This window comes from Eptesicus fuscus, chromosome 11 (assembly GCF_027574615.1).
Source record: "Eptesicus fuscus isolate TK198812 chromosome 11, DD_ASM_mEF_20220401, whole genome shotgun sequence".
In the NCBI taxonomy this organism is placed as follows: Eukaryota; Metazoa; Chordata; class Mammalia; order Chiroptera; family Vespertilionidae; genus Eptesicus; species Eptesicus fuscus.
Genome location: NC_072483.1, coordinates 46,776,999 through 46,802,176, shown reverse-complemented (window position 1 = coordinate 46,802,176; position 25,178 = coordinate 46,776,999). Strand labels below are relative to the sequence as shown.

Genomic DNA, 25,178 nt, shown 5'->3' with positions numbered 1-25,178 from the left:
AAGTGTTTATTATCCATTTTATGAATGTGTCCTATTTCTCAAGCAAATGATTACCAGGACTAAACCCCTTGAAGAGGTTAAAATATTTTACTGTGTAACTTTTAGAATAAAATGATTAGACTGGTGAGGGTTATAAATTAAACTGACGAGGGTTATAAATGAAAACCCAGATAGTATATATTTTAGATACATAAAAATCCTGATTAAATGACCCACGTATACCTTTCACTTATTGTCACACAAAATCTGACTTCTCATATACCACATCTCTCCTTTCTCTAAGTTACCTGATTCAAAGAATATATAAATATATTTGTATGTATTTATATTTTTGTTTGATGATTTTTCTGTCTAAATAACTAAATAAAGCATTTTTTCATTAAGATATAATTCACATACCATAAAATTCACTCTTTTAAAGTATACAGGTCAGTGGTTTTTAGTACATTCACATGATGTACATGCAACCATCATCAGCACTATCTAATTCCAGAACATTTTCCTTATCCCAAAGCATTATTTTTACAACTTAATCTCATGTCTACAGAGTTCAGCACTCTCTCTAATCAGAGAATACTCCATATCAGTCCTAAATCAGGTTTCTCAGAAAATAGCATGTCAGGATAGATGTTAAACATGTTTATGAAAGCAGGTGAGGCCCATAAGCGAGGATTAGTTGATGATTGGAGAGCATTGAATGTGATGGTTCTGGACAAACCTACGAGTCAACTTACTATATACAGTTGTGAGTATATGAAACACAGTTTATTCTTGCATTATTATTTATTAATTATTGAATTATTTTTCATATGAACAACTGTAAACCTGTTGCTCCACCCTGTATACTACTACACTAAGAACAAACAGCTTGAATATAAGGGTCTTATATCCCAGGAAAATGGAATAATACCGTCATCTTCCCTTCAGAAATTTGCAATAGTTCTTTCCTGGAAAGTATAGATAAACCAATGAATACACACCCTCCTCCATACCACCCACTGGCCCCAACTTCTGCCTCAGCAGTTTACGGACACTTCCCCTCCCTCTCACCACAGATACTTTTGTTAATGGCTTGAAAACTGCGATTGGCTGGTTTTAAATCGAAAAATTTTTTTTATTTAAATCACAAACAGTATACCAGTGTCACAAAAGAATGGAGAAAAAGATCACTTGAATTTGATTACTTAGAGACTTTTCCCCTTCAAATGAGACTCATTTATTATACTCTTTAAATAGCATTTTGGAAGTCTCTTGGCATGTAATCTTTAATATAATGCACAGGATTCTTGTCATATCTTGAAGCACTAGGAGGGAATGTTTTTGATGTTTTAAACATTTAAAAAATGTAGATGTACATATCTCATTTTCCAGTTTAATTTGTAATAGGAAACATGTAAAGTTACCCTAAAAATGCAAATGAAGGAATTAGCAACTCAAATTTAGGAACCTGCTTTATAGTCATTGATTGAGAGATCTCAAAAGAAATAATCTGTTCAAATTAATATTTAATTTCTCATTAGAAAATGGTTTTAAGATATGATCCTTACATTGAAGATTCAGTGTCTCTGAGGTTTTGATACCCACTGCTAACCTCTTGCACAGTAACTTAGTGGATAATTTCTACATGGATCTCTGTATAGGCTTTAAAAAAAACCCAATAAATTAAAGTCCTGTTATCCAAACAAACCACCTCCCAATCTATTACATTTTTTCACCTTCTTGTTTACAGTTTAGACACTTTGAAGAGATTTAAACGTGTTGCGAGGCAACTAGCTCCTGAAGCATAACGTATTTCCTTCAACATCCCAGCCCATTCCTTTTTATCATCTTCATACCTGGTAGAGAAAAAAGAATAATCAATAAGCAGTTTTTAAGTAGACAGTTCTTTATGTGTTAAATATACAAATGTGAATCTTTGAGAAACCCTACTGGTTCTTAGCCAGAGGAGGTTGCCCTTGACTGGTGTAGAATAATATTTGAATTCCTCCCAAAATATTCATCCTTTGAATGAGCTATGTCTGAACTTCCATAGTATTTAATCTGGATGCTTAGGCAGTTACGTCTTATTTGGGAATCAGAGACTGTCCAGAGGTGAGGAATAATACACAGGCAATTAATCATTCACTTTGGACTGATAGATATGGCTGGTTTTTATGAATCAAGGCCAACAGACTCTATCTTAAGGTAAGAACTGGATGAGCAGGGACCGATGGTTGCCTTGGTTATGAATTTCAGTTGTTCTCATACCCTAGTGCTCAGCACAGAACCTGACACTAGTGGTTACACCATAAAAATCAGTTTTCCTGCCCCTGTGTGAGTACTACTCTTAGACAGCACTTATGTTAACTAAGATCTGGTTGTTCCCTGTGAATATTCAGGGTTATAAAGTTTCAGACAACTAGAATTCCTCTGCCTGGTGCCTGGAATGCTTTTCTGTCTTTGAGAAACTCCCAAATGCTGCCTTCTCTCTGAAGCCTTTCTTGCCTTCGTCTCTTCATTTTTCACATTGTCCTTTAAATAGTATCTTTATAGCAATTATTCTGTTTCAATACCCCTCCTATATTTATGTTCTTAACAAGCTCAAGGGCATTTGAGGACAAATAATATATCTTACTCATTTTCCCTCCAGAAGCAATCATTACTTGGCATAAAGAATTACCCCAGCCCTGGGTGCAGTGGTGAGAGTGTCAGCCCAAGCACCAAAGGGTGGAGGATTCCATTCTCAGTCAAGGGCAGGTACCTGGGTTGCAGGATTGATCCCAGCCCTGGTCCCCTTGTGTGGGAGGCAGCCAATCGATGTGTCAACCAATCGACCTCTCTCTCTCTCTCTTTCCCTCTCCCCCCACCCCCGTGCTTTCCTCTCTCCTTCCACTATCTCTAAAAAAAATTAGTGAAAAAAATATCCTAGGATGAGGATTAATAATTAGCTGATAACTATGTAAGATATGCACTATGTGACTTAATTTCTTCAATAGTTCAAATTTAATTCTCAACAGTTGTATTATACATCAAGTGATTTTTATGTAGAGAAAAGTAGGCAAAAAATATTTTACTACTAATAAAGGGAAGAACCTTAATTATCTAAAGAAAATTTGGGGCAGAAAATTAAGAGAATGTTTTTTTTAAAAATATATTTTTCTTGATTTCAGAGAGGAAGAGAGGGAGGGAGGGAAGGAGGGAGAGAGAGAGAAAGAGAGAAACATGAATGATGAGAATCATTGATTGGTTGCCTCCTGATTTCAGAGAGGAAGGGAGAGGGAGAGAGGGAGAGATAGAAACATCAATGATGAGAGAGAATCATTGATTGGCTGCCTCCTGTGCACCCCCCACTGTAGATTGAGCACAACCTGGGCATGTGCCCTGACTGGGAATTGAACTGTGACCTGGTTTATAGGTTGAAGTTCAATCACTGAGCCATGCCGGCTGGGCAAGAGAGAATGGTTTTAAATGACCTAATGAAAAAAATGACATTTAAGCATGAGGAAGTAGAAGTTAAATGAGGCTGAAAAGGTTTGCTTCCTGGCAGTTATACTGATCATTGTCATCTCTTTTTTACATCTCTGCATGTGTGAATAGACCTTCACTAGGAGGTTGAGGGCAAGTGGGCAGCCACTTTCCCAAAGATCAGTGGCTTTCCACCAAGTCACACTGATTGCTGGACCCCACCTCCAGACTTTCAGTAGGTCTGTGGGGAGGGCTGTGAACTGGCATATTGGACGAATACCAGGTGCTGCTGTTGCTGCTTTGGGAGCCACTGCAGATCATTGGTTCTCAAATTTGACTGCACGTTGGTCTTAGGCTCTACAGCAGCGGTTCTCAACCGGTGGGTCACGGTTGAGAACTGCTAGCAGGGTCGCCTAAGACCATAGGAAAACACAGATATTTACATTACAATTCATAACAGTAGCAAAATTACAGTTATGAAGTAGCAATGAAAATAATTTTATGGTTGGGGGTCACCACAACATGAGGAACTGTATTAAAGGGTCACGGCATTAGAAAGGTTGAGAACCACTGCAAGCTGAGGGGGAAAGCATAAGTTTGGCAGTTTCTGGATGGATGTTCAGCTTGAACTCACTTATGCTCACCTCAGGCAACTGAGATCTATTTCCTGTAAACTTAGATCCCCAAGCACAGTGCCTGGGCTGAAGGCAGCAGGCACATGGTTTTCTGATGGTGACCAGACATCTATGCACTGTACACCCTGCTTCTGACTTATGTGACTCTTCATGACACAACACTTATCTGGGAGGTAAAGTGGATGGCTACTTTTTACTTTTTAAAAAAGCTTTTCTAGCCCTAGCTGGTTTGGCTCAGTAGATAGAGTCATCAGCCTGCGGAATGAAGGGTCCTGGGATCGATTCTGGTCAAGGGCACATACGATTCCCAGTGGGGGGTGTGCAGGAGACAGCCAATCAAGGATGTTTCTCATCATTGATGTTTTTATCTCTCTCTCATTCTCCCTTCCTCTCTGAAATCAATTAAAAAAAATACAATTTTTTTGCTCTAACCGGTTTGGCTCAGTGGATAGAGCGTCGGCCTGCAGGCTGAAAGGTCCCAGGTTCGATTCCGGTCAAGGGCATGTACCTTGGTTGCGGGCACATCCCCAGTGGGAGGTGTGCAGGAGGAGCTGATCGATATGTTTCTAACTCTCTATCTCTCCCTTCCTCTCTGTAAAAAATCAATAAAATATATTTTTAAAAATAAATAAATTTTTTATAAAAAAAGCTTTTGTAACTAAATCCTCAAGAAATATGTAAAACCATAGAAATTAGATTTAAAATAGAATTAATGAATTCATGAAAAACTCAAGAGTTTAAATATTTCTTCAGAACTCTGTTTTCTGAGGAAATTAAAGTACTCTCTGGTAGAAAGGTAGGTGGCTTGGAAGTAGCCTAGAGCATTGCACTTTTAGAGCTGGAATGGAGCTTAAAGGATCAACAGTCCAATTCTCATTTAATTGGTTAAGAAACAAGCCCAGCCCTAGCCAGCTTGGCTCATTGGATAGAACGTCAGCCTGTGGACTGAAGGGTCCCAGGTTTGGTTCCGACCAAGGGCACATGCCTGGGTTGTGGCTTGATCCCCAACGGGGGTTGTGCAGGAGGCAGCCGATCAATGATTCTCTCTCATCATTTATGTTTCTATCTCTCTCTCCTTCTCTCTTCCTCTCTTGAAATCAATAAAGAAATACATTAAAAAAAAATGAAACAAGCCCAGATAGGTTCTGGTTAGAAGTAGCAGCATTCGCAAAGGTTCAATTAGATTCTGAGTCTACTACCAATAAGTAGCTTACATTTTGGGAAAGCCTGGCTTACTATTTACTTAAAAATTGTTCATTTTGTCAATTACCACTTATCTGAATTTGATATTTGGTTCAGAAAATTGGAGTGGAGAGAACTTACTTCCATATATCATTGACTTCAGTGGGTGCAAACTCTTTGGACTCCAGCTGAATCATGGCAAAACCACTGATGGCATACAAGGATCCAGCCAGACTCACCAAACTGATGGAACTTCTTTCCTGGGGAAATTCGGTCATTGCTTCCCATCTAGGAATTATTGAAAAGACAACCAATGTAAAACTAAAGAAATGCCAAATGTATTTACTGACCAATTATAGGTAATTATAAAGAAATTCAAGAAGCATGGGCACCCAAAATTAGAAGATGAAATTTGCTACTAGGAAATATCTAAATATTATTCCTTCCTTTGAAAGAAATAACCAGATTAGATATAAAGTTCTCAATATGACAATAATATATGCATACTATAGACAATCTGGAAAATACAGAAAGGTATAGAAGAAAACAAATATCCCCTATGATCATACCTTCCAGACATAATCAGAAGTAACATTTTGGTGTAATTTTGTCATTTTTATAAAAGGATACATTTAAATATTAACATCCATTCATACATATAAATGAAACTAAGAAAATAATTACAATTTTGTGTGCAGCTTCTTTAACTTTCTATATCATGAGTTTACCCATATTATATAGTCTTCAAAAACATTATTTTTTTAATGATTATTTAAGTCCTAGCCATAGAAGTTCCTTGTAATTTTCAGATACTAAAGTCTATTTTGTAATCAGGCATACATGGTTTCTTAAAAATGTAATAATAGTTTAATTTTTTCTTCATTGCTAAACTGAGAGTATAAAAATTATATATTTATTCAGTGTGTGAGTTCAAAAATTTAAAAAAGACGAATTTTCTGTAAATATTTGTCTAATGTTTTCACAATAACTTTAAGCCAATAAAAGCTTAAAAGTGAAAAATTTAAGAATATCATAAAAAGCATAAAAGAATTAAACTTCTGAAGCACTCATGCTTTACAAATATCACAAGCTACGGGTGGAGGTCTTTTCATCCTTAAAGAAACTACCTGTTTCAAATCAAATAACTCTATAGAGACATGTATATCCACTTATGTGTAGATAATTATTCAGAAGTGTTACCTTTGCATGAATAAATTCACAAAGTTAATAACAAGTACAAATTAAGCACTCCAACATTACCTTGAGGGTCATGCGTTCCAAATTACAAACATGTAATGCAGCAAAATGTTATGCATTTTTACACTCAGTAACAGGAAAAGAAACCCAGATGAAGATATTTTCTCTTTAAGTCTTACTTTCCTATCCTCCTCTCCCTGTGGTCTAGAAAGCTTAACATTTATCCAAAGTTAAAATATATAGTGATTCACATGCAGTAACTCACTTATTGGTTGTGAGGTCAAAAGCTTCAACAGATGCTGAAAGACCATCTTCAGTGACACCTCCTGCAACCACAATTTTGCCTTTATGGATAGCCACTCCGAACATCGAACGTGGGGTTTTCATTGGAGGCATATCTTTCCAGTCTCCTTTTTTGGGGTTGTAGATAAATACTCTGTTTGTACACTTTCTGTAAACATATAAGACAACAAAATGATCCTTATAGAACCTTTCTTTTTTGAAAGAAGCAACTTCACGAGGCATCTAGCTTTGCTTCTCATATGAAATATGTAGTATAGCAGAGAATCAGAAAACCCCCAAAGTATTCTTTATCTAATTTATTTTTCCTTTTTATTGAATTTATTGGGGTGACACTGATCAACCCCAAAGTTTACTTAATCGGAACATATGCCACCAAGCAAAGGACAATTTTTCAAATGTGAGCACCAAAACTATTTTGTAATTTAATTATACTATTGGAAGGTAGAGCACCTTTACTCTTTTTGTTGTTGTTGTTTTTAATATATTTTATTGATTTTTACAGAGAGGAAGGGAAAGGGATAGAGAGTTAGAAACATCGATGAGGGAGGAACATCGATCAGCTGCCTCCTGCACACCCCCTACTGGGCATGTGCCCGCAACCAAGGTACATGCCCTTGACTGGAAATAAAGCCTGTGATCCTTCAGTGCACAGGCTGATGCTCTAACCACTGAGCACATCGACCAGGGCAGGAAATCCACATAGAGTATATTTAATTCTGTTTCTAAATTCAATGGAAGACATGAATAGAGCAAAATATAAACCATAAGCCCTTCATTGTGTGTTAGTAACAAAATGTTTATTTCATTATCTGAATATCCTGAGAATGAATCAGTTAACTTAAAAAGTAATTAGGTGAGACTGTACCTATTTTAAAATTTATGTAATATGCCCTAACCAGTTTGGCTCAGTGGATAGAGCGTCGGCCTGTGGACTGAAGAGTCACAGGGTTCGATTCCGGTCAAGGGCATGTACCTTGGTTGCTGGCACATGCCCAGTAGGGGGTGTATAGGAGGCAACTGATTGATGTTTCTCTCTCACCGATGTTTCTAACTCTCTCTCCCTCTCCCTTTCTCTCTGTAAAAATCAATAAAAATATATTTAAAAAATTTATGTAATATGATGGCTCATTTCATTTCAGTCCATCATTAATAAACCAATGTATTTTAAGAACCCTGGAACTATAGATTAGATAACTAGCCATCTGAGTTGATGAGTAATGAGAATATTTTTATATGCTAAATGCTACTAGAAAAACATGGACTCACCTGAATTCTTCTTCTTAGTGTATGCCTTATGTTTCCTTAAAGTTATCCATAATTTAGAATTCCTAATAATAATTGATTAACTGAATATATTTGGTAGCCAAAAAGCAAACAAACAAAATCCCAACTTTTTGTGAGGACAATTTTTTCTTCAGTCTTAGAAAAGACCAGATACCTGAAGTAGAAGCATTTCTCCTAATATTTGACTATGAATATTACTTTAAAATTTCTTGCCCTTCCAATGTAGCTCTGGTTGAGCGCTGACCCATGCATCAGGAGGTTACAGGTTAGATTCCTGGTCAGGGCACATGCTCAGGTTGCAGGCTCAATCCCCAGTAGGTGGCGTACAGGAGGCAGCCAATTGATGTTTTTCATTGATGATTCTATCTCTCCCTCTCCCTTCCTCTCTCTGAAATTAATAAAAGAAAAAACATTTAAGATTTCTTGACTAGAACATGATACAAAGTCATGTTCATCACATTCAGTGGTGATAATTAGTGCAATTCAGCGCTTACTTTTAGATAATGACTCATTTCAAAGTTCCTGACTGGCATTTGCCAAGACATGCCTTAGTTAATCATATTCTCAAGAGGAATATATTCTTACTGACAAGACTTGTACGCTTCTTACTGACATAACAATTTCCCAGTTACTAATACTTGAAGGAAACAATTTAAGCCACTTGGCAGGGTCATTATGTTTCCAAAATCAGAAGCTGCTTAATAGATTTTCTATTTCATTTACTCAGGAAAAAATGCCCCAAGTAAGATTTCTTTTTTTGAGCTACAGAACTTTCATTTCACATACAGTGGATTTGACAGTTAATCTTGAACAGAAATTTTGGTCATCCAAAATAAGATTTTACACTGGGTGGGTTTATAATATGGCTTTCCTTTAAATATTCATTTGACAGTAATAACTGGGATTAAGGAGAATTTCAAAATGTTACCTTTGACTATAAAATGATTATATAAAAACTCATTGCTTTTTTCAACCACATTTTATGTGCTATGTTTGTCATTTTAATTGAATATTAACTATTAACTCCAGAACATAGAATTCTTTACTTCTATCACATTTCCATATTTTACTCTCCTTTCCTGTTTTGCCCTTATAATTCTTAAAAAAAAAAAAAATCCTCATCAGAGGATATTTTTTCCATTGCTTTTTCAGAGAGAGTGGAAGGGAGGGAGAGAGTGGAAGGGAGGGAAAGGGGAAGAGAGAAAGAGAAAGAGAGAGACAGAGATAACGATGTCAGAGACACATGGACTTGTTGCCTCCCCACATGCACCCTGATCTGGGGGCAGGGAGGGAATCAACAACCCAGGCACGTGTCCCTGACCGATCGAACCTGGACCCTTCAGTGTGTGGGCAGATGCTCCAACCACTGAGCACACCAGCCAGCATTGCACTTAAAATTCTTTTTTTTTTCTTTTTTTTTTTTTTTTAATAATTCTTAATTCTGGCTCCCTTTCCAGGATTGGACATCTCTATTAATTAAACAACTTGGACAAATGATGACAAAGCCAAATTAGAGTTTTCAGGGGCAGGAAATATTTCTCACTATTTAAATGGAAAATCTTCATTTTACCAGACAGGCTACTGGCTTATCTGACTGACTTCTAGAATACTCTGAACTCAGGTCTCCCTTTGAGTTATACAATATTTTTCCTTATTTCCTATCCCTTGAGAAGTGCCTAGAAATCAAGTTAGGTTTACATATGGAACTGCATCCTGTTTTTCTCACAAGCGACTGGGCATTAGTGGACATACCAGGGTTAAATATTGTAAATACCCGCTCTGTCCAGGAGTAAAGTGAAACATTGCTGAAGAAATAACTGCCCTATTTTCAGTCACCATGCTTTTCAGTTTTAAGCTCTCCTATCTAAATTCTCTCTTATGAGTGTAAAGTACAAATCCATGATATTTTTATGCACTATTGTCAGTAATTATATTTTAAATTCTAAATTAAAGAGATACTTAATTTTGTATCTCCTTCTAGCCAAATGAATAAAAAAAGCCCATTGGTTTTAATGCAGTAAGATATAATTATAAAATAGCTAAATAAAATATTTGATTATGCTCCTAAGTATTCTTTTTCTACTGTAAGACGGCTTATGTTGGAGGTATTATGAAATCATTTATAATATACTCCAATAACTTTTCTAAATTTAAAAAATTTCCCCCCAAAGACGTATGGGTGAGAATCAAGTCCTATTTCACTACGGAGATTTAAATGAAAAGAGGAAGGAACCCTTGTGAGAAAAAAACACTTGGATGTAAAGCACCAGGAGGGTTCAGGGTACTCACTTGTCATCCGTCTTTCCTCCCAGACAGTATATCATCCCCTTATGTGAAACCACATTATGGCCATAGACTTTGATAGGAAGTTTTTTTACTTCATTCCATTTTGCAGCCCTAAAATCAGAAGATGAAAGAATTTATTTATAAGCTTTCAGTAAAAATATGAAATATGAATGTTCTAGGCCAGTGATGGCGAACCTATGACAAGCGTGTCAGCACTGACACGCGTAGCCATTTCTGATGACACGCAGCCGCATGCCGAGGATGAAACATTTGCTGCTCCTGAGGATGAAACATTTGCGACTAGAGTCTTGGAGATAGTTTTTTCCTCAAAGCGACACACTACCCGAGTTATGCTCAGTTTTTTGGCGAAGTTTGACACACCAAGCTCAAAAGGTTGCCCATCACTGTTCTAGGCACTCATGGAACTGAATGCTTAGGAAATGGGAATGTCATACAAACTTACACAGGATCATAGCATAATACTGAGTCCAGCGAACCCTCCGTTTGAAGGTCTTTGCCTGCAACTACATAGATTTTGTCATCTGCCTCTCCCAGACCGAAGAGACACCTCGCTGAAGGCAGAGGTGGAAGTCCAATCCACTCAGATGCAACGGTATCAAGCTGAAAGAAAAAAAGAAAAAAAAGAGGAAATGTGGAGCTTGTTAGCAAAAGGTTACAGATGTACCAGAAAATATCTATACTTTATGAGGTAGTCAAAGATCTTGCAAGTAAAATACAACTATAATTCAAGAGTATTATATTTTACTTAGGAAAGTGAGAAAATCTACTTGGTTTAACAAAGTAGCTGAAAGTAACAAAACGTGTAAGATTTTAAGAAAGGAAAGGGAATGAAATGAGTCACCAGAGGTTGGTTAGAACTGTGAAGTTTGTTGTCAAATTTTCATCCCTCGTTCAGGTTTGAACAGGGAATCATAATACTTTTAGGACACTGGAGAAAGAAAGGTTTTCACTGCAGGGAGGGTCACAGTATGTGAGTGATCCCCGCTTGCTATATTTAACATGCTCCCCAAGCCGGCATCCGGGACAGCTGGACCTGTCGCTCAATCCACAGACAACTGGAACATTAGGCAGTATCTTCTTTCCTCCAAAACTTTTCAGGTTTGCTTTATTGCTTTATGAGATAGGCAGGTGTTCTAGCTTATCACCTCCCAGCCTTTTGTTGAGAGTCAACTGAAATGTGCTTCTCTTTTTTTTTAAAAAAAAAAGTATATTAGGAAGTAACTGCTTGTTTTTGTGACTGCCACTTCTGCAAGCCTAAGATCGCCTTCTAAGTGCCCGTGGCCTGGGGGAGGTGATTCCGGTATGTCTGGCATCAGTTTCAGCTTACTGTTACTATTACAACTTACTATTGGTTATTTTAAGATTTTCCAATTTGCATGTAGGACACCAAGGCACAAGAACACGGCTCTCTGAAGGTAGTGCCACCACAGACTTGTTGAGCTCTCTAGTGCTACTTCTGTGTAGCGGAAGAAAAAGAAATAAAACCCAGAATGAATGGATACCAAGAACAAATGTAGACGCTAATGGCTGTGGTGTAGGGAGGGGTCTCTGCGGAAGCCCATCAGTATCTGGTCTAGTAACCTTGGTTAAAGCGAAGTACTAATTAAGACTAGATGAGAAAAGTGGTTTAATCCCCACATGTGCATTAGCTTTGCATTTACTAATTTCAATATCTACATTGTGATCACTAATGTTTTCATTTTTGGGAAAAAAAATCCTTTGATCAAGAAAGTGGTGCGCAATATAGTAGAAATAATAATGAACATTTATGGAGTTTTGACTCAGTGACAGGGTTTGTACTAAATGCTTTACACTGGTAATCTCATTTAGTTCTCCAGGATAGGCACTTTTATTGTCTCCATTTTACAGATGAGGAAACTGAGGCACAGAAGTGTTGAACAGTTTGCACAAGCTCACAGAGCTTGTAAGTGATATTCAAATGCAAGCTACACAAATCCATAGTTTTTGTTGTAAAATGGGAACAGAAGCCCTCATGACCCCATGCTGGTGGGTTTATTGCCCATGCTTTGCAGCACTGTCGACATCCCCTACTACCCCTGAAAGGGCATTTCCTGAAGCAGACGGAACAGTAGACTGCCTGCCAGACTCTCTGACATGTGAGCTGTCAAGTTATTGAACCACTAGGGCTCCAGTTTTCTCATCCTTAAAATTAGGGTTTGGACCTAGATTATTTTAAGATGTGGTGCTGTTCAAAGATTTGATGAATCTATTAACTCTATGAAAAAAAAACACCCTCTCTTATCTATGTAAAAAAATCCTCATAATCTATTTACAGTATACAATCAAAGGCCATATTACTCCTAACTTAGTACATTTTAAATAGATGTGAACAAGCAAAAATGCAACACCTGAAGTTCTCATACCTAAATTTTCTTATGAGTCATAACCCTCTTTTATGACTGGGTGTTTTTTTTCTACTTTAATGCATAAAGAGAAACTTAATAATGAGCCTATGATGCAATGAATAATTCATAGTTATATTAAGGAATACATAAGAAGGAATAATAATTCATAGTTATATTAAGGAATACTATAAAATAATTGTTATTTGGGTAGAGAATTAAATTTTTTACGATGCTAAGACTTCTGCTAACTAAAAACTTAAGAGGAAGAAAAATCAATATGACAGAATTCCATTAAGGTTCATTTGTATGTCCCCTAGAGCAGTGGCTTCATGCATCACAATCACCTAGGGGGCTCACTCTCCAGAGTTTCTGTCCACAGGTCTGGGTGGGGCGATTGGGTATTTTTATCCTGGCATTTTGTTCTACTATTTGTGCCTTTTAAAAGGAGCAAGGTATGGGCAATTACAGGGAGCTGACCCTTTCAACTTTGTATCACTGTTTTTATGGTTATAAAAACATCAAGCAGGTTTCTTGAACCAGAAATGAGAGGCTAAGTCAATAAAAGTAAGGGTAGTAACAGGATGGAAGAAAATACAGGTAAGACTGTAAGTATTCCATGGGTCTATACTTTCTAGATATCAATCTGTATTTGATGTAATTTTTACTTCCTAGATATAATTATTGTCTTTTAAATTGAATTTGCCCTTTTTGTAATTAAAATTAGGACTTAGGAAATTTTGTGTCCCACATTCAAATACTTATGATTACAGCTTCTATTTTATTTTTATATTTCTAGTTAACATTCTTCAGTGGATCTTTGAAAATTAAGAAGCATGGTTAACATGTATTATTACATTTTTCAAGATTAGAAAAAGCTGGTTAAATGCCATATTTTGTGAATGCACAGTATTCACACACTTTGAGAGTACGTAGTTACTGTGGTATGACATTCTACACTTACTTAGCTCTAGCCTTCCCAACTCAAGTGCCCAGAAATCCCAGGCCATGACTAGATATGACCTAAACAAACTCTTCGAGCTAGCCGTAAGCTGCAAATACTGGTACTGGCATTAGTGAAGATAAAGGTGAAGCCGCTGGTTCCTTCATAAACTGATCAAGTACAAGGTGTTGATAATATGAAACAAACTCCCTTCAGACAAACTACAAAGAGTCTATTAGTTTAGGATTTGTTTTCTAAGAAACTTCTGTGGTTTTACAAAACAGATTAAGTTGTAATAATGTCTAAGTACAACAGTGATCCAAATAAATGTGACCATTTGTCATAATAAAAAATTATTGTAAATTCCTAATATTATGAATCAATTCAAATTAGTGACACTTGTGCAGACAGTTTTTCCTAGAAGGTAATTCAAAGTGCGAAATATATACACAAGTTCTTTTCATTTTCAACAAAATTATATTATAGGCAGTAACTATAAATAAGAGATGACAAATTAGTTTCAGGAAACTTGGAAGAAGTTAGAAAATCTGTTCAATTATAGCTTCTTTTGGACTGGAATAGGACATCAAGTAGAATAAAATGCAAGCAGCCCGAATAATTCGCAAATCAGCTAACTGGGTGATGAGTAACAACCTTTCATTTATATCTCTACTTGTATAAAAATTGCCTTTCTTACCTGGAAGAAGTATGACTGTAGAGGTTGATCCTTATTTTCTTCATCCACATATAGTCCTCCTACCACATATACCTGATTTTGTTGGGTAACGATGCTGGAATGATTTCTGGGAATCTGTTCAGCCAATGCAGTAAGGTAGCATTCATTTTCTGTGGGATCATAAGCCACTGCAGCTGTGTCATTAACCAAGAGGATGAGGTCTTTGACAAACATTCCATGCCTGGGAATGTCATTCAGGTACCCAGGAAGTAAATCTTCATCACCAACATCTCCATTCACCTCACCATCCCCAGCCTTCTCTGCATTTTTGCTAGGTTCTGGAAGTTTGCCTGCGAAAGCATCTTTGAGAACCTTGATTTTTTTCTGGAGTTCTGGGTTGCTTTTAATTATATCATCTTTCTCAACGTGATCTTTGAAATATTTTTCTGTCATAAGGCGAAAACGGATACAATCAAACACTTCGCTAAGGCTTTTCACTCTTTCTTTGTCTGTTCGCACCCATTTCATCACTGCCTCAAACACCGCTTCTTCCTTTTCTACATTGAGGCTGTCATTTGAAATGACGGAGATCAATTCCTGTGGAGACAGTTGCATGAAGTCCTCTTCCTTACAAATCTGTACAAAGCGATCAGACACAAATTCCCGGGCAGAGATGGCAAGTCTTGGGCAGTCCAGGAGAAGTCCTAATCTCAGGATGGCTAGACAGTTACCAGGAGCCAGTCTTTTCTGAAGGTAAGAGACACAGACAGTGAACACTGAGGGGATCTGAAAGCGGCTGGCCAGTGCAAAAATGTCTTGCACGTTTCCGTCGTTGAGATCAATACTGGCGGAGTAGAGGTACTTGATGATTAGATCCAGGATGGCGGAATCCACATTATCTAGCACTACCTCCTTTTTTTTCGCCTCATCAATGTCAGATAAAAAATACTCACGGAAGTAAGGACTACACGCTGACAAAATCAATCTGTGGCACGGAATACTTTTGTCGCCAGCTTTTAGGGTGCAGTCGATGAATTTTTTCTCATCCAGGAGATCTCTTAGACCATCCTGAAGAAGGGTGGATTGGTAAAGCCGCAGTTCCTCTGCGAGTTCCCGCTGGGATTCCATTCTGTGAGTAACCTGGGTGAGGAAGGGGACACTGAAGGCCTTAGCTCCGCGCAGCACACAGGTCTAGCGGTAAAAAGGCAGAGCAGTGTGCTTCGCCCAGCCTGAAGCCTTTGCAATTTAATCCCACCGGCTAAATATAGATGCCAACTCTAACGACGGGAATTTAAGGAGAGCTGGTTTGGAAAGAAGAGTGGTTCTTGCAGCTGTTACCGATGGAAAGGAACAACTGAAACTTTTTATTACGAAGGAAACAGCTCAGAAACAAGAGATTTAAATGAAGTGGAAAGCTTTAAAATACACAAAGCATTAGAAGGTATGCTAATAAAGGCTACCACAAGAAAATGTTTATTGAATTAACAGAAAACTGAATCATAAAAATGAGTCAGTCCACTAAAAATGGTCTGGTGGCAAGCTACTTGGCTATCTGAATTAATCATGCAAAGGTCAAGAATGTGAGGTGAGTTCATTTCAATACTCAAGCAAGATCCCCTTTCCAATAACTGTTACAAAGTTTTATTTTCAACTTAAAACAGTGAGGCATATATATATATATATATATATATATATATATATTTTAAAAAATATATATTTTATTGATTTTTTACAGAGAGGAAAGGAGAGGGATAGAGAGTTAGAAACATCAATGGGAGAGAAATATCGATCAGCTGCCTCCTGCACACCTCTTACTGGGGATGTGCCCGCAACCAAGGTACAGCCCTTGACTGGAATCGAACTTGGGACCTTTCAGTCCGCAGGCCGACGCTCTATCCACTGAGCCAAACCAGTCAGGGCTATATATATATATATATTTTTAGAAACAGGACAATTAGAGACTTCTACTTATGTTCTATAATTATAGTTGTCTTAGAAAAACATTAAAAGTAATACCCTCATCATAATTGAAATAAGAGAAACTGCAAATTTTCTAAGATATTCTAAATTATCTTTGTTAAATGGAAAAAAGTATAATTGGTATTGAATTAAATTATAAAATTATTTTATTCACACCCTGCCTCACTCTACATAGTATTTGGTGTGGCAAACAATAGCAATAAAACAAGTAAAATAAAAGCTATCATCAAGACCCAAAAGAAAAAGAAATAGTTTAAAGTCAATACTGGGGAAATAAACCCACACACAAACAATTTGATCACTAAAGATATTCTATGATGTAAAGTGTTTAAGGTGATCTTTCATTAAAGAAAAAGTTAAGAACAGATGTAACCCCATGAGAACAATGTTATCAACAGAACATAGCAAAATCAGGATGAAGTGCTACATCACCTGTATAATTTGGAAAACTGGTCTAATACATGGAAAAGAAAAAAAAAAAAGAATGTATAAGTGGAACCATAATTTAAGTTTATTATAATAGAACACCATATTAATTATGGAATGCAGAAAGCATGATTTGAAAGAAAATTGATCTTTTCTTTATAAACAGAGAGCATCATATACTTATGAAATATTACAAAATTATATTGTCACATTTTCTGAACTCAGTGGGGTTGTAGAAATACTGTAATATCAATGATTAGTATTTTTTCTCTTTAAATAATATTTTATTTTTCAATTACAATTGATGTAGAATATTATATTAATATCAGGTGTACAACCCTGTGATTAGACATTTATATAACTTACAAAGTGATCACTCTGATAAATCTAGTACCTGTCTGACACTATAATTATTACATTATTGACTATATTCCCTATGCTGTACTTGACATCCCCATGACTATTCTGTAACTACCAATTTGTATTTCCTAATCCTTTCACCTTTTTCACTCATCCTCCCAACTCCCCTCCCATCTGCCAATCATCAAAATGTTCTCTATCTATGAGTCTGTTTCTGTTCTGCTTTTTTATTTTGTTTTTTTTAGATTTAAGTGAAATAATCTGACATTTGACTTTCTCTGTCTGACTTATTTCACTAGCACAATACACCCTCTTGCAGATTTTTTTTCATATTCCATTGCATATATGTACCACTTCTTGGTATTCTTAAACATGCTCAAAAGAACATAAGCTCCATGAAGAGAGGGATTTTTTTTTTTTGGGGGGGTGTGTGTGTCTGTGTGTTGTTTTGTTCAATGCTATTGCTTCCAGGGCCTTGTGGGTGCTCCAAAAATATTTGTTGAATGAATGAATGCCTTCAGATCAGAGAATTACGTATTTTTAAACTTCAAGATCTCTATCCATGAGTAAAGGTTTTTTCTCTTATTTACATCATAGTGAAGTCAGTGGTACTGTCAGCTGCTAAAACAACAGCTGAAAGAAGAGCTCATTGACTCTTTTTCCATTTATAGATGCCACTAAGGTTTTAACACACTAGGAAAAACTAACAGCTGCTCCCTTATTTAAACAATAAATGACTCATTTCTCTCTACACGTACCACCTAACATTTGAAAAGATTGAGTCAGATACAAACACCATGATATGATATTTGAGATTATTCCTTACTAGCTGATAATTTTATAGTCACTTTTGCTTGAAAAACTATTTAAACAATATTCCTGGTAGCATTTGGTGACCTTATACATTTTTCCAACAACCATTTTTTCCCTTAATATAGGTTATCATATAACCCCACCCCATAAAATGTAGAAATCCTTTCCTATTTAAATAAAGTATTTGATAGATTTTATTCATTGTTTTTTATTAGACGCAAGTCAACTCTTGGTTGAACCTTATCTTAAATGTTTTTACACGCTTATTCTGTTCCCTCTAGAGAAAGAGGGTTTCTTTGGTTAATTTCAATGATTTGACAAAGGTTCCTTATGACGCTTCTTTATACAAAGCAGTGGCCAAAAGCACTGAGGCCAGAGATGTCACCACATCTTACCTAACCAAGAAATCAGAAAACTGATTTTTGAAAACTTCAAAGAAATTTCAATTAATACAAACAAGGATGAAGTCAATAAATGAACTATTTATTTATAAGTTATTTAAAATTACTTACAAAATAAAATGTATTCTTGCCAAAACTATATTGAATTTATAAAACTGCTCAAAACTTTACATGGGGGTTGATATATTCCAGAGTTAGCTATAATTTTTATAGAAATAATCACTTAAAAATGACAAGTTTAAGGGTTGTAATTTATATTAGAGTTGGCTTACATTATATTTAAATAATATATTTAAAGCAGATTTTTATAGTTAACAGTTGTAATTTGATTACTTTATAAGAATAGTCTTATTCTTTTAAATAATACTTTCAAAACATTAAGTGGTGCTGCATAAAGTTTTTATTAAACACAATGTGATACATTCATTTAATATCTACAGACTAATAGTTAACAAGTATTAGGAACAAAATAGACATATTTACAAACCAGATACATTTTGATTACAGTTTCAAATATAATTTTTTAAAAAACTGATAGTTAAAGCCTAAATGAAATTTTCTTCAATCGTTAAAAAACTCTTTCTTAAAAGCTTTTTCTGTAAATGTAAAAACGATTCCATGCCTTATAGAATACAACTAGTATCTTTAATCTTGAGATATCTTTAAATAAAAATCCAGCTCAACTCAAGATCAACTCATTACTTCCCAAAGTCCCTGTAGGGTGAATCCATCCTTCAATTTCTCTATTGCAAGCCCCAGTTCTTCTGAAAATACAGGTTCACGATCTTGTTGCTTTTTGAGAGATAAGAGGATGAGATGGGAATAGAGAAGGTAGGCATGGAAGAGGAAAAAAAACAAAAAATAGGTTTCACATAAGTTTGTGAATACTAAATGTTGGAAAATAGAAAGTATTTTTTTCATATGCTATAGGTAAAATATCCTTACCTTATTGCCATCAGCACAATAAGCCTATAAGATAAAGAAAATTATATTTTACATATGTGACATAATATTATAATAGGTCAGTGAGCTAAGGAACAGGTAATTAATTTACAGAACAATTCTGTGACAATATATTTTATATTATATTCAGAAAAACATCATTGGTTTAACATACGAAAGTAGCTGTAACAAAAGCAGTATTTTATATTCTGTTACTATGTGTCTAATAATTTTCTTAATTATCTACAATGCTGGTAGCAGAATTTGCTTTTTCTGTCCATCATTATTAAGATCTTCAAGAGTTGTGCTTTAAGCTCTAAAAATTGTGCTTTGTTATTCATGTGTAATTAGCATTGTTAAAAGATAAAAAGTATGACTTAGAGGGTAATGAAATATCATCCCTACTTTTTGTTTACAAGAAGATGCTGGCAAAACAAAACAAAGCAATCAGTCAGCAAATTCATAGAGTTTAAGATAATAGTAGAAGTTTATAATTAAATATTTTATCCTAATTTCACATTTTTGTTTAGAAATATATGTTCTCAGAGAGGTATTCTGGTCAGATTCTTAGACCACAATATAAAGTAAGCATTATTATTATTTTGACTATTAATTACATAATACAAATTTAGAAACAGGAAAGTTTATTGTTAAAATGGATATTCATTTTAAGATAAAATACCTATAAATTGAAGGTAATACCTATAAATAGAAAGTACAGGTATTAATTTAATTAACTATATTTAGCATTTTCTATTAGTATGGAAAACTTTTCACATATCTGAAATCTGAATAATTGTGTTCTCAAACTATTTCCCAGTTTGGTAATTAAAAAATATTTTCACACACACATAAAATCCCTAACTTAAAAAAAAATTACACTCCAACTCATGTTTAAAATACTCTCAAAAGTCTCAAGTTCAATGGTATTTACATACTTAATCTATAATTTAATAAAACGTGACTCAGAATCACAAGAAATTGAGTGACCTCCTTTGTGATGCTCACCACAAAAGCATCTGGGTGATCATCAGAGTCTATTTCTACATCATCTTGAATTTGTTCAACTGTCAGAGCTTCAAGAGGCTGTGGCTGAAAATCAGATGTTAAAATGCATTAAAGAGACAATGTTAATTAAACAAATAATTTTAGTAAAATTTGCTGAGAATTATAAATTTGTAAAAGGATAACACAATTGTAAACTATTCAAGTCTTATAAAATTCATTGTATAACATATTCTATTAAAACTAACTTGGGTAATAAAATGAGTCAGTTAAACCTAAGCTTTTAAATCTGAAATTGATATCATCAAAAGAATTAAAATGACAAATTTACACATCCTCAATATGATATTCTAAAAGAAATCTTACAGATAGAATTCTAAAATAATACTTACAGATATTCTACAAGAAAAAACTCTCATTGAACTTTATCTGATTTTCTTTCATACAGTTAAACAAAACAAAGTTTTCCCCCAAATAATCATTTAAGTAGAACCTGTGAAAAGTAAAAGAACTAAGCTTTGTAGGGAGTATTCTAAAAGGTAAAACATAATATAATACTCATACTTATGAACTTGCTTTTCAAATACTTGAGTATCCTTGGTATATTAGGTACTATACTAGTGCTACCAAGGGTTTAAAGTCCCTGACCTTAACCAAGAAAGGTCTGTAATCTAGTGGGAGGTGCGGCAAAGGATAAAACATAATTACAAATAACTAATTATTAGGTTGAACCATCTGAAATTGCCATTTTTATTAGCTGAAAATGGTAAAATGTTACTAATATCATTGGTTTAACATACGAAAGTAGCTGTAACAAAAGCAGTATTTATTATAATCAAAGAGTTTGGAGAAAGCACAACTTCTGAATTGTGAATCCCAGAAATTTTCATGACGTAAAGGTCTTGATCTAGGGCTTTTAGGATGAGGATGATATTCATAGGGAGGATTAGGGGAAAGGGTGTTTCTGGCAGAGGGGGTCAGCATCAGCAAAGGTGAAAAATCACAGGATGTGGCTGGAGAATGATGAATAACCTAGTATGGTCAGAATATGAGAGTTCCATGAGACAGAAGGAACTAAGTAGGGCTCTAGTATTAAACAACACTAGGGAGCATCAGTCACACTCAAGTTCATGTGAACAATGTTCTCTAGAGTTGAACAGTGTGCATGTACAACCAGACGCTGTGGCTGTGCAGATAAGGTGAGAAAGGTAGGCTGAAGTCTACTGAAATTCTTTAATATCAGCTCAAAAAATGTGAACTTTATTGATAGGTAATTGGTGGGGGAGGGCTGAGGGTAGAGGGTATTGCTTGACAAGAGAGTGAACTGATTCATATTCTGAGGTTAGCCTCAGTGTTTCAAGTATGTTCAGAGCTGTGTGATTGTTACAAGTAATTTAACCTATCTAAGGTCTCCTTAACTGTGGATGAAGATGATAATATACTTCATAGTATTGTTGAGAGGATTAAATGAGATGTTGCATATAAAGTTCTTAGAGCAGTGAATGGCAAACATGTGTTCAACAACTATGAATATTCACTAAGAATCTGTTATGTACCAGTTGAGACTTTTGGAGATATAATGGTTAAAGAAAACAGATAAAAATCTTGACTTCATGGAGTTTATTTATAGCAGAAGAGACTGATTAGTGTTACCAAAAATAAAGCAAGTAAGCAGAATGAGGGACAAAAATGTGATGGGAGTTGCCATTTTATTTATTTGTTTGCTTATTTTTTATTTATTTAATGTTAATCCTCACCCAAGGATATTTTTTCCATTGGTTTTTAGGGAGAGTGGAAGAAAGAGAGAAAGAAACATCGATGTTCGAGAAACACATCAATTGGTTGCCCCCTGCACGAGCCCTGATCAAGGCCCAGGCTGGGGAGGAGTCTGCAACCAAGTTATGTGCCCTTGACTGGAATAGAATCTGAGACCTTTGATCCATTGAGCCAAACCGGCTAGGGTGGAGTTGCCATTTTAGATGGATAGTCAGGGAAGACCTCCCTGGAGAGGTGGCTGTTGGAGGAGGGATTTATATGATGTGACAGAGTGAGCTATTATGGTAGGCTATTGTATGTACTGGGGCCAAAGAAGGGGGAAAGAGAGAAATAATGGGTAGAACTAACAAGCCAAGTGTCTTGCAGGTGCCAAGCATTTTATGGATATGATCAATAACATTTTTATCAATAACTTTAAAAAGTATATATATTTTTATTGATTTCAGTGAGGAAGGGAGAGGGAGAGAGAGAGAAACATTAATGATGAGAGAATCATTGATCTGCTGCCTCATGCTGGCCCCATACTAGGGATTGAGTTGAACTGTGACCTCCTGGTTCACAGGTTGATAGATACTCAACCACTGAGCCATGCCTGCCGGGCTTTCAATAACTTCTTTTGTTGTTTAGGCTATCAATAACTTTTAAAGAGAGATTATCTTCATTTTATTTTTTTAATTAAAAAATTTGTTTGCTTTTTGTTAATCTTCACCCAAGGATTAATTTACTAATTTTCCATTAATTTTTTTTAGAGAGAGTGGAAGGGAGAGGAAGAGACAGAGAGAGAGGCACATCGACTGTTGCCTCCTGCCATGTGCCCCACCCGGGGCCAGGGATTGAGCTTGCAACTGAGGTACGTGCCCTTGACTGGAATAGAACCCAGGACCCTTCAGTCCACAAGCCAATGTTCTTCCCTCTGAGCCAAACTGGCCAGGGCATTATCTTTATTTTATAATGAGAAAACTGAAACTCAGATTTGCCTAGGATAAAAAATAAATAGTGAAGTTAGGATTGAAGTTGGGTTTGTATGGAAAGGAGGAGATAGGAACAGGGAAGAGACTGGTATAATTGACTGAGTAAGAAAATGGGGAAAAGACCTGGCTGAGTAGCTTAGTTGATTAGAATGTTGTCCCGATATGCCAAGGTTGTGAGTTTGATCCCCAGTCAGAGCACAGATAAGAATCAACCAATGAATGTATAAATGAGTGGAACAACTCAATGTTTCTCTCTCTCTAAAATAAACAAACAAACAAATAAATAAATAAATAAAGGATGGGGGGAAACTCCGTGGTTTTGAGTATAGCCAACTTTGACAATGCTAAAAATAAATAAGTAGTAAATAAATAGATAAATCGGCAGGATGTTGCTTTTGAGAAAAACGCTGCCATTTTAGGTATGCCAAATTTGAGATACTCAACCAAGTCTTAGTGTATTTTACTGACTTGGAAAATTATTTATCTAATTAAATTACTAAAATAAAATTTTAAATGAGAAATTAATATAGATAATATATGTGATATGTGATATGGCTCAACATGCTGAGTACTGGTAGGGACACTGATGAAGGAGTGAATAACAAGGACTCCAGCAATAGAGTATACAGTGAGGGCCCAATAAAACAGACAGCAAGGGAACCTGTGATGGAGTGGTCAGTGAGGGTACCAGTGAGAGAGCCTCTGGCGAGGGTACTGATAGAACACACAGAGAAGGCATCTCTAATGCAGTGGCTGGTAAGTACACAGTGATAAATCAGATGACAATGGTCCTAGCTGGAGAGCTGAAAGTAAAGCCAAAAGAGAACTGATGTACCTGGTGAGAAACCAGATATCATGGGGAGACAAAGAACAAACATGTGGGCAATTCAAAAATTTCATAATTTTATGAAATTAAAATATTTCATAACTGGTCTTGCACAGGAACTGAGGAATAGGGATGGACACAGGCCATACTGATGGAGCAAACTCCTGCAGTTGCTATGCTGTAAGGGCCTTGGAGGAAGAAAATGGTATCTGTAAGGTTTGCCTGTTCAGATGGGAGGCTGAAGTAGAATAAAAACAAAGCTTATAGAGTGAGAGATTCTAGTCTGCCTACATCAAGGAGCCCTGCATATGGAGACTTCTCTGGATAGGATGCTCACCGAGAAGGGCAGGAATTAATGATGAAGCAGCCTGTGAGAAGACAGGTGGTGAGCACAGAGCAGAGTCTGTCTAGTTGTCCTTTTAAACATAGTTTAAAATTAAATTGTATATAATGTATTTATATCAGAATTTTATAGATTGTGTGAAAACAATTCAGCAAACACTGTACTTCACACAGTGAGCAAATTACCTTTTCTTCCATCTCATAATCTACTCCAAATATAGGACTGGCAGAATAGACTTTGTGAAGTGAATTGATTTCCTTAACTGATGCTTGTAGTTTTTCCACAGGATCTATTTTAAAGCCAAGAACATATCCTCCACTCTACAAGGGAAAATAATGAAAAAACAAGAAACAAGCCAGATAAATGGTATTTAAGGATATACATATGAATTTTAGCTCTAATTGTCCTTATTTCAGAGCATAATATGTAAGCTGATTTTTTAAAATAAAAATTTTATTATTAAAAACTTCAAACATAAACAAAAATAGAAAGAGTACAGTAAGCATCCATGAAACCATCATCCAGTTTACATCCAGTTTACCCTTCCATCTGTAACCGTACCCTCCCCCAAATTTCCTCCCCTCACACACTCAGGATTATTTTAAAGCCTATCCATATATCACATCATTTCACCTGTAAATATCAAACCTGATATTTCAAGTTTAAAGATATACTGTAGATTGTGATGGCCAAGGGAACTAAGTTTTTATTGTGAAGACCTTGAAAAGGAATATACTATATATTAAAAGAGGTAAGGGGATGATCTACCTGAGGCTATCACCTTGAAAAATGAAAAATTTAGTAGTTGGCCTGGCCAGTGTGGCTCAGTGGTTGAGCGTCAAATCTATGAACCAAGAGGTCACAGTTCGATTCCTGGTCAGGGCACATGCCTGGGTTGCGGGCTCAATCCCCAGTGTGGGGCGTGCAGGAGGCAGCCAATCAATGATTCTCATCCTTGATGTTTCTATCTCTCTCTCCCTCTCTGAAATCAATAAAAAATA

General features: G+C 35.9%; 2 protein-coding genes across 5 annotated transcripts in view; both read right to left on the bottom strand.

Annotated features, from left to right (window-relative positions):
* Window positions 1-1,487: 1,487 nt before the first annotated feature.
* On the bottom strand, window positions 1,488-15,554 carry KLHL41 (kelch like family member 41). The gene is made up of 6 exons (XM_008138597.3): window positions 14,356-15,554; window positions 10,795-10,952; window positions 10,335-10,442; window positions 6,724-6,909; window positions 5,403-5,549; window positions 1,488-1,835 (listed from the first exon to the last, which is right to left on the bottom strand). Exons 1-6 carry the CDS (start codon window positions 15,460-15,462, stop codon window positions 1,724-1,726), a joined length of 1,818 nt encoding a protein of 605 aa, XP_008136819.1. The 5' UTR covers window positions 15,463-15,554; the 3' UTR covers window positions 1,488-1,723.
* A 3,142-nt stretch (window positions 15,555-18,696) lies between these two features.
* BBS5 (Bardet-Biedl syndrome 5) overlaps window positions 18,697-25,178 on the bottom strand; it is a 33,836-nt gene continuing 27,354 nt past the window's right edge. For all 4 annotated transcript variants that reach the window (XM_008138598.3, XM_008138599.3, XM_028141056.2 and 1 more), the window contains 4 exons: window positions 24,363-24,497; window positions 20,265-20,348; window positions 19,260-19,283; window positions 18,697-19,106 (listed from right to left, as the gene is read on the bottom strand). In XM_008138598.3, the coding sequence (XP_008136820.1) occupies window positions 19,005-19,106; window positions 19,260-19,283; window positions 20,265-20,348; window positions 24,363-24,497 (345 nt within the window). In that variant the 3' untranslated portion in view covers window positions 18,697-19,004. The remainder of the gene's footprint in view (window positions 19,107-19,259; window positions 19,284-20,264; window positions 20,349-24,362; window positions 24,498-25,178) is intronic.

Coding starts and splice junctions, on each gene's coding strand:
- KLHL41 (XM_008138597.3), bottom strand. CDS start 15,462: ATGGAATCCCAGCGGGAACTCGCAGAGGAACTGCGGCTTTACCAATCC. Junction 5,550..6,723: donor TTTGACCTCACAACCAATAA/GTGAGTTACTGC, acceptor AATAATTCCTAG/ATGGGAAGCAATGACCGAAT. Junction 1,836..5,402: donor GAAGTCAATGATATATGGAA/GTAAGTTCTCTC, acceptor TTTCTCTACCAG/GTATGAAGATGATAAAAAGG.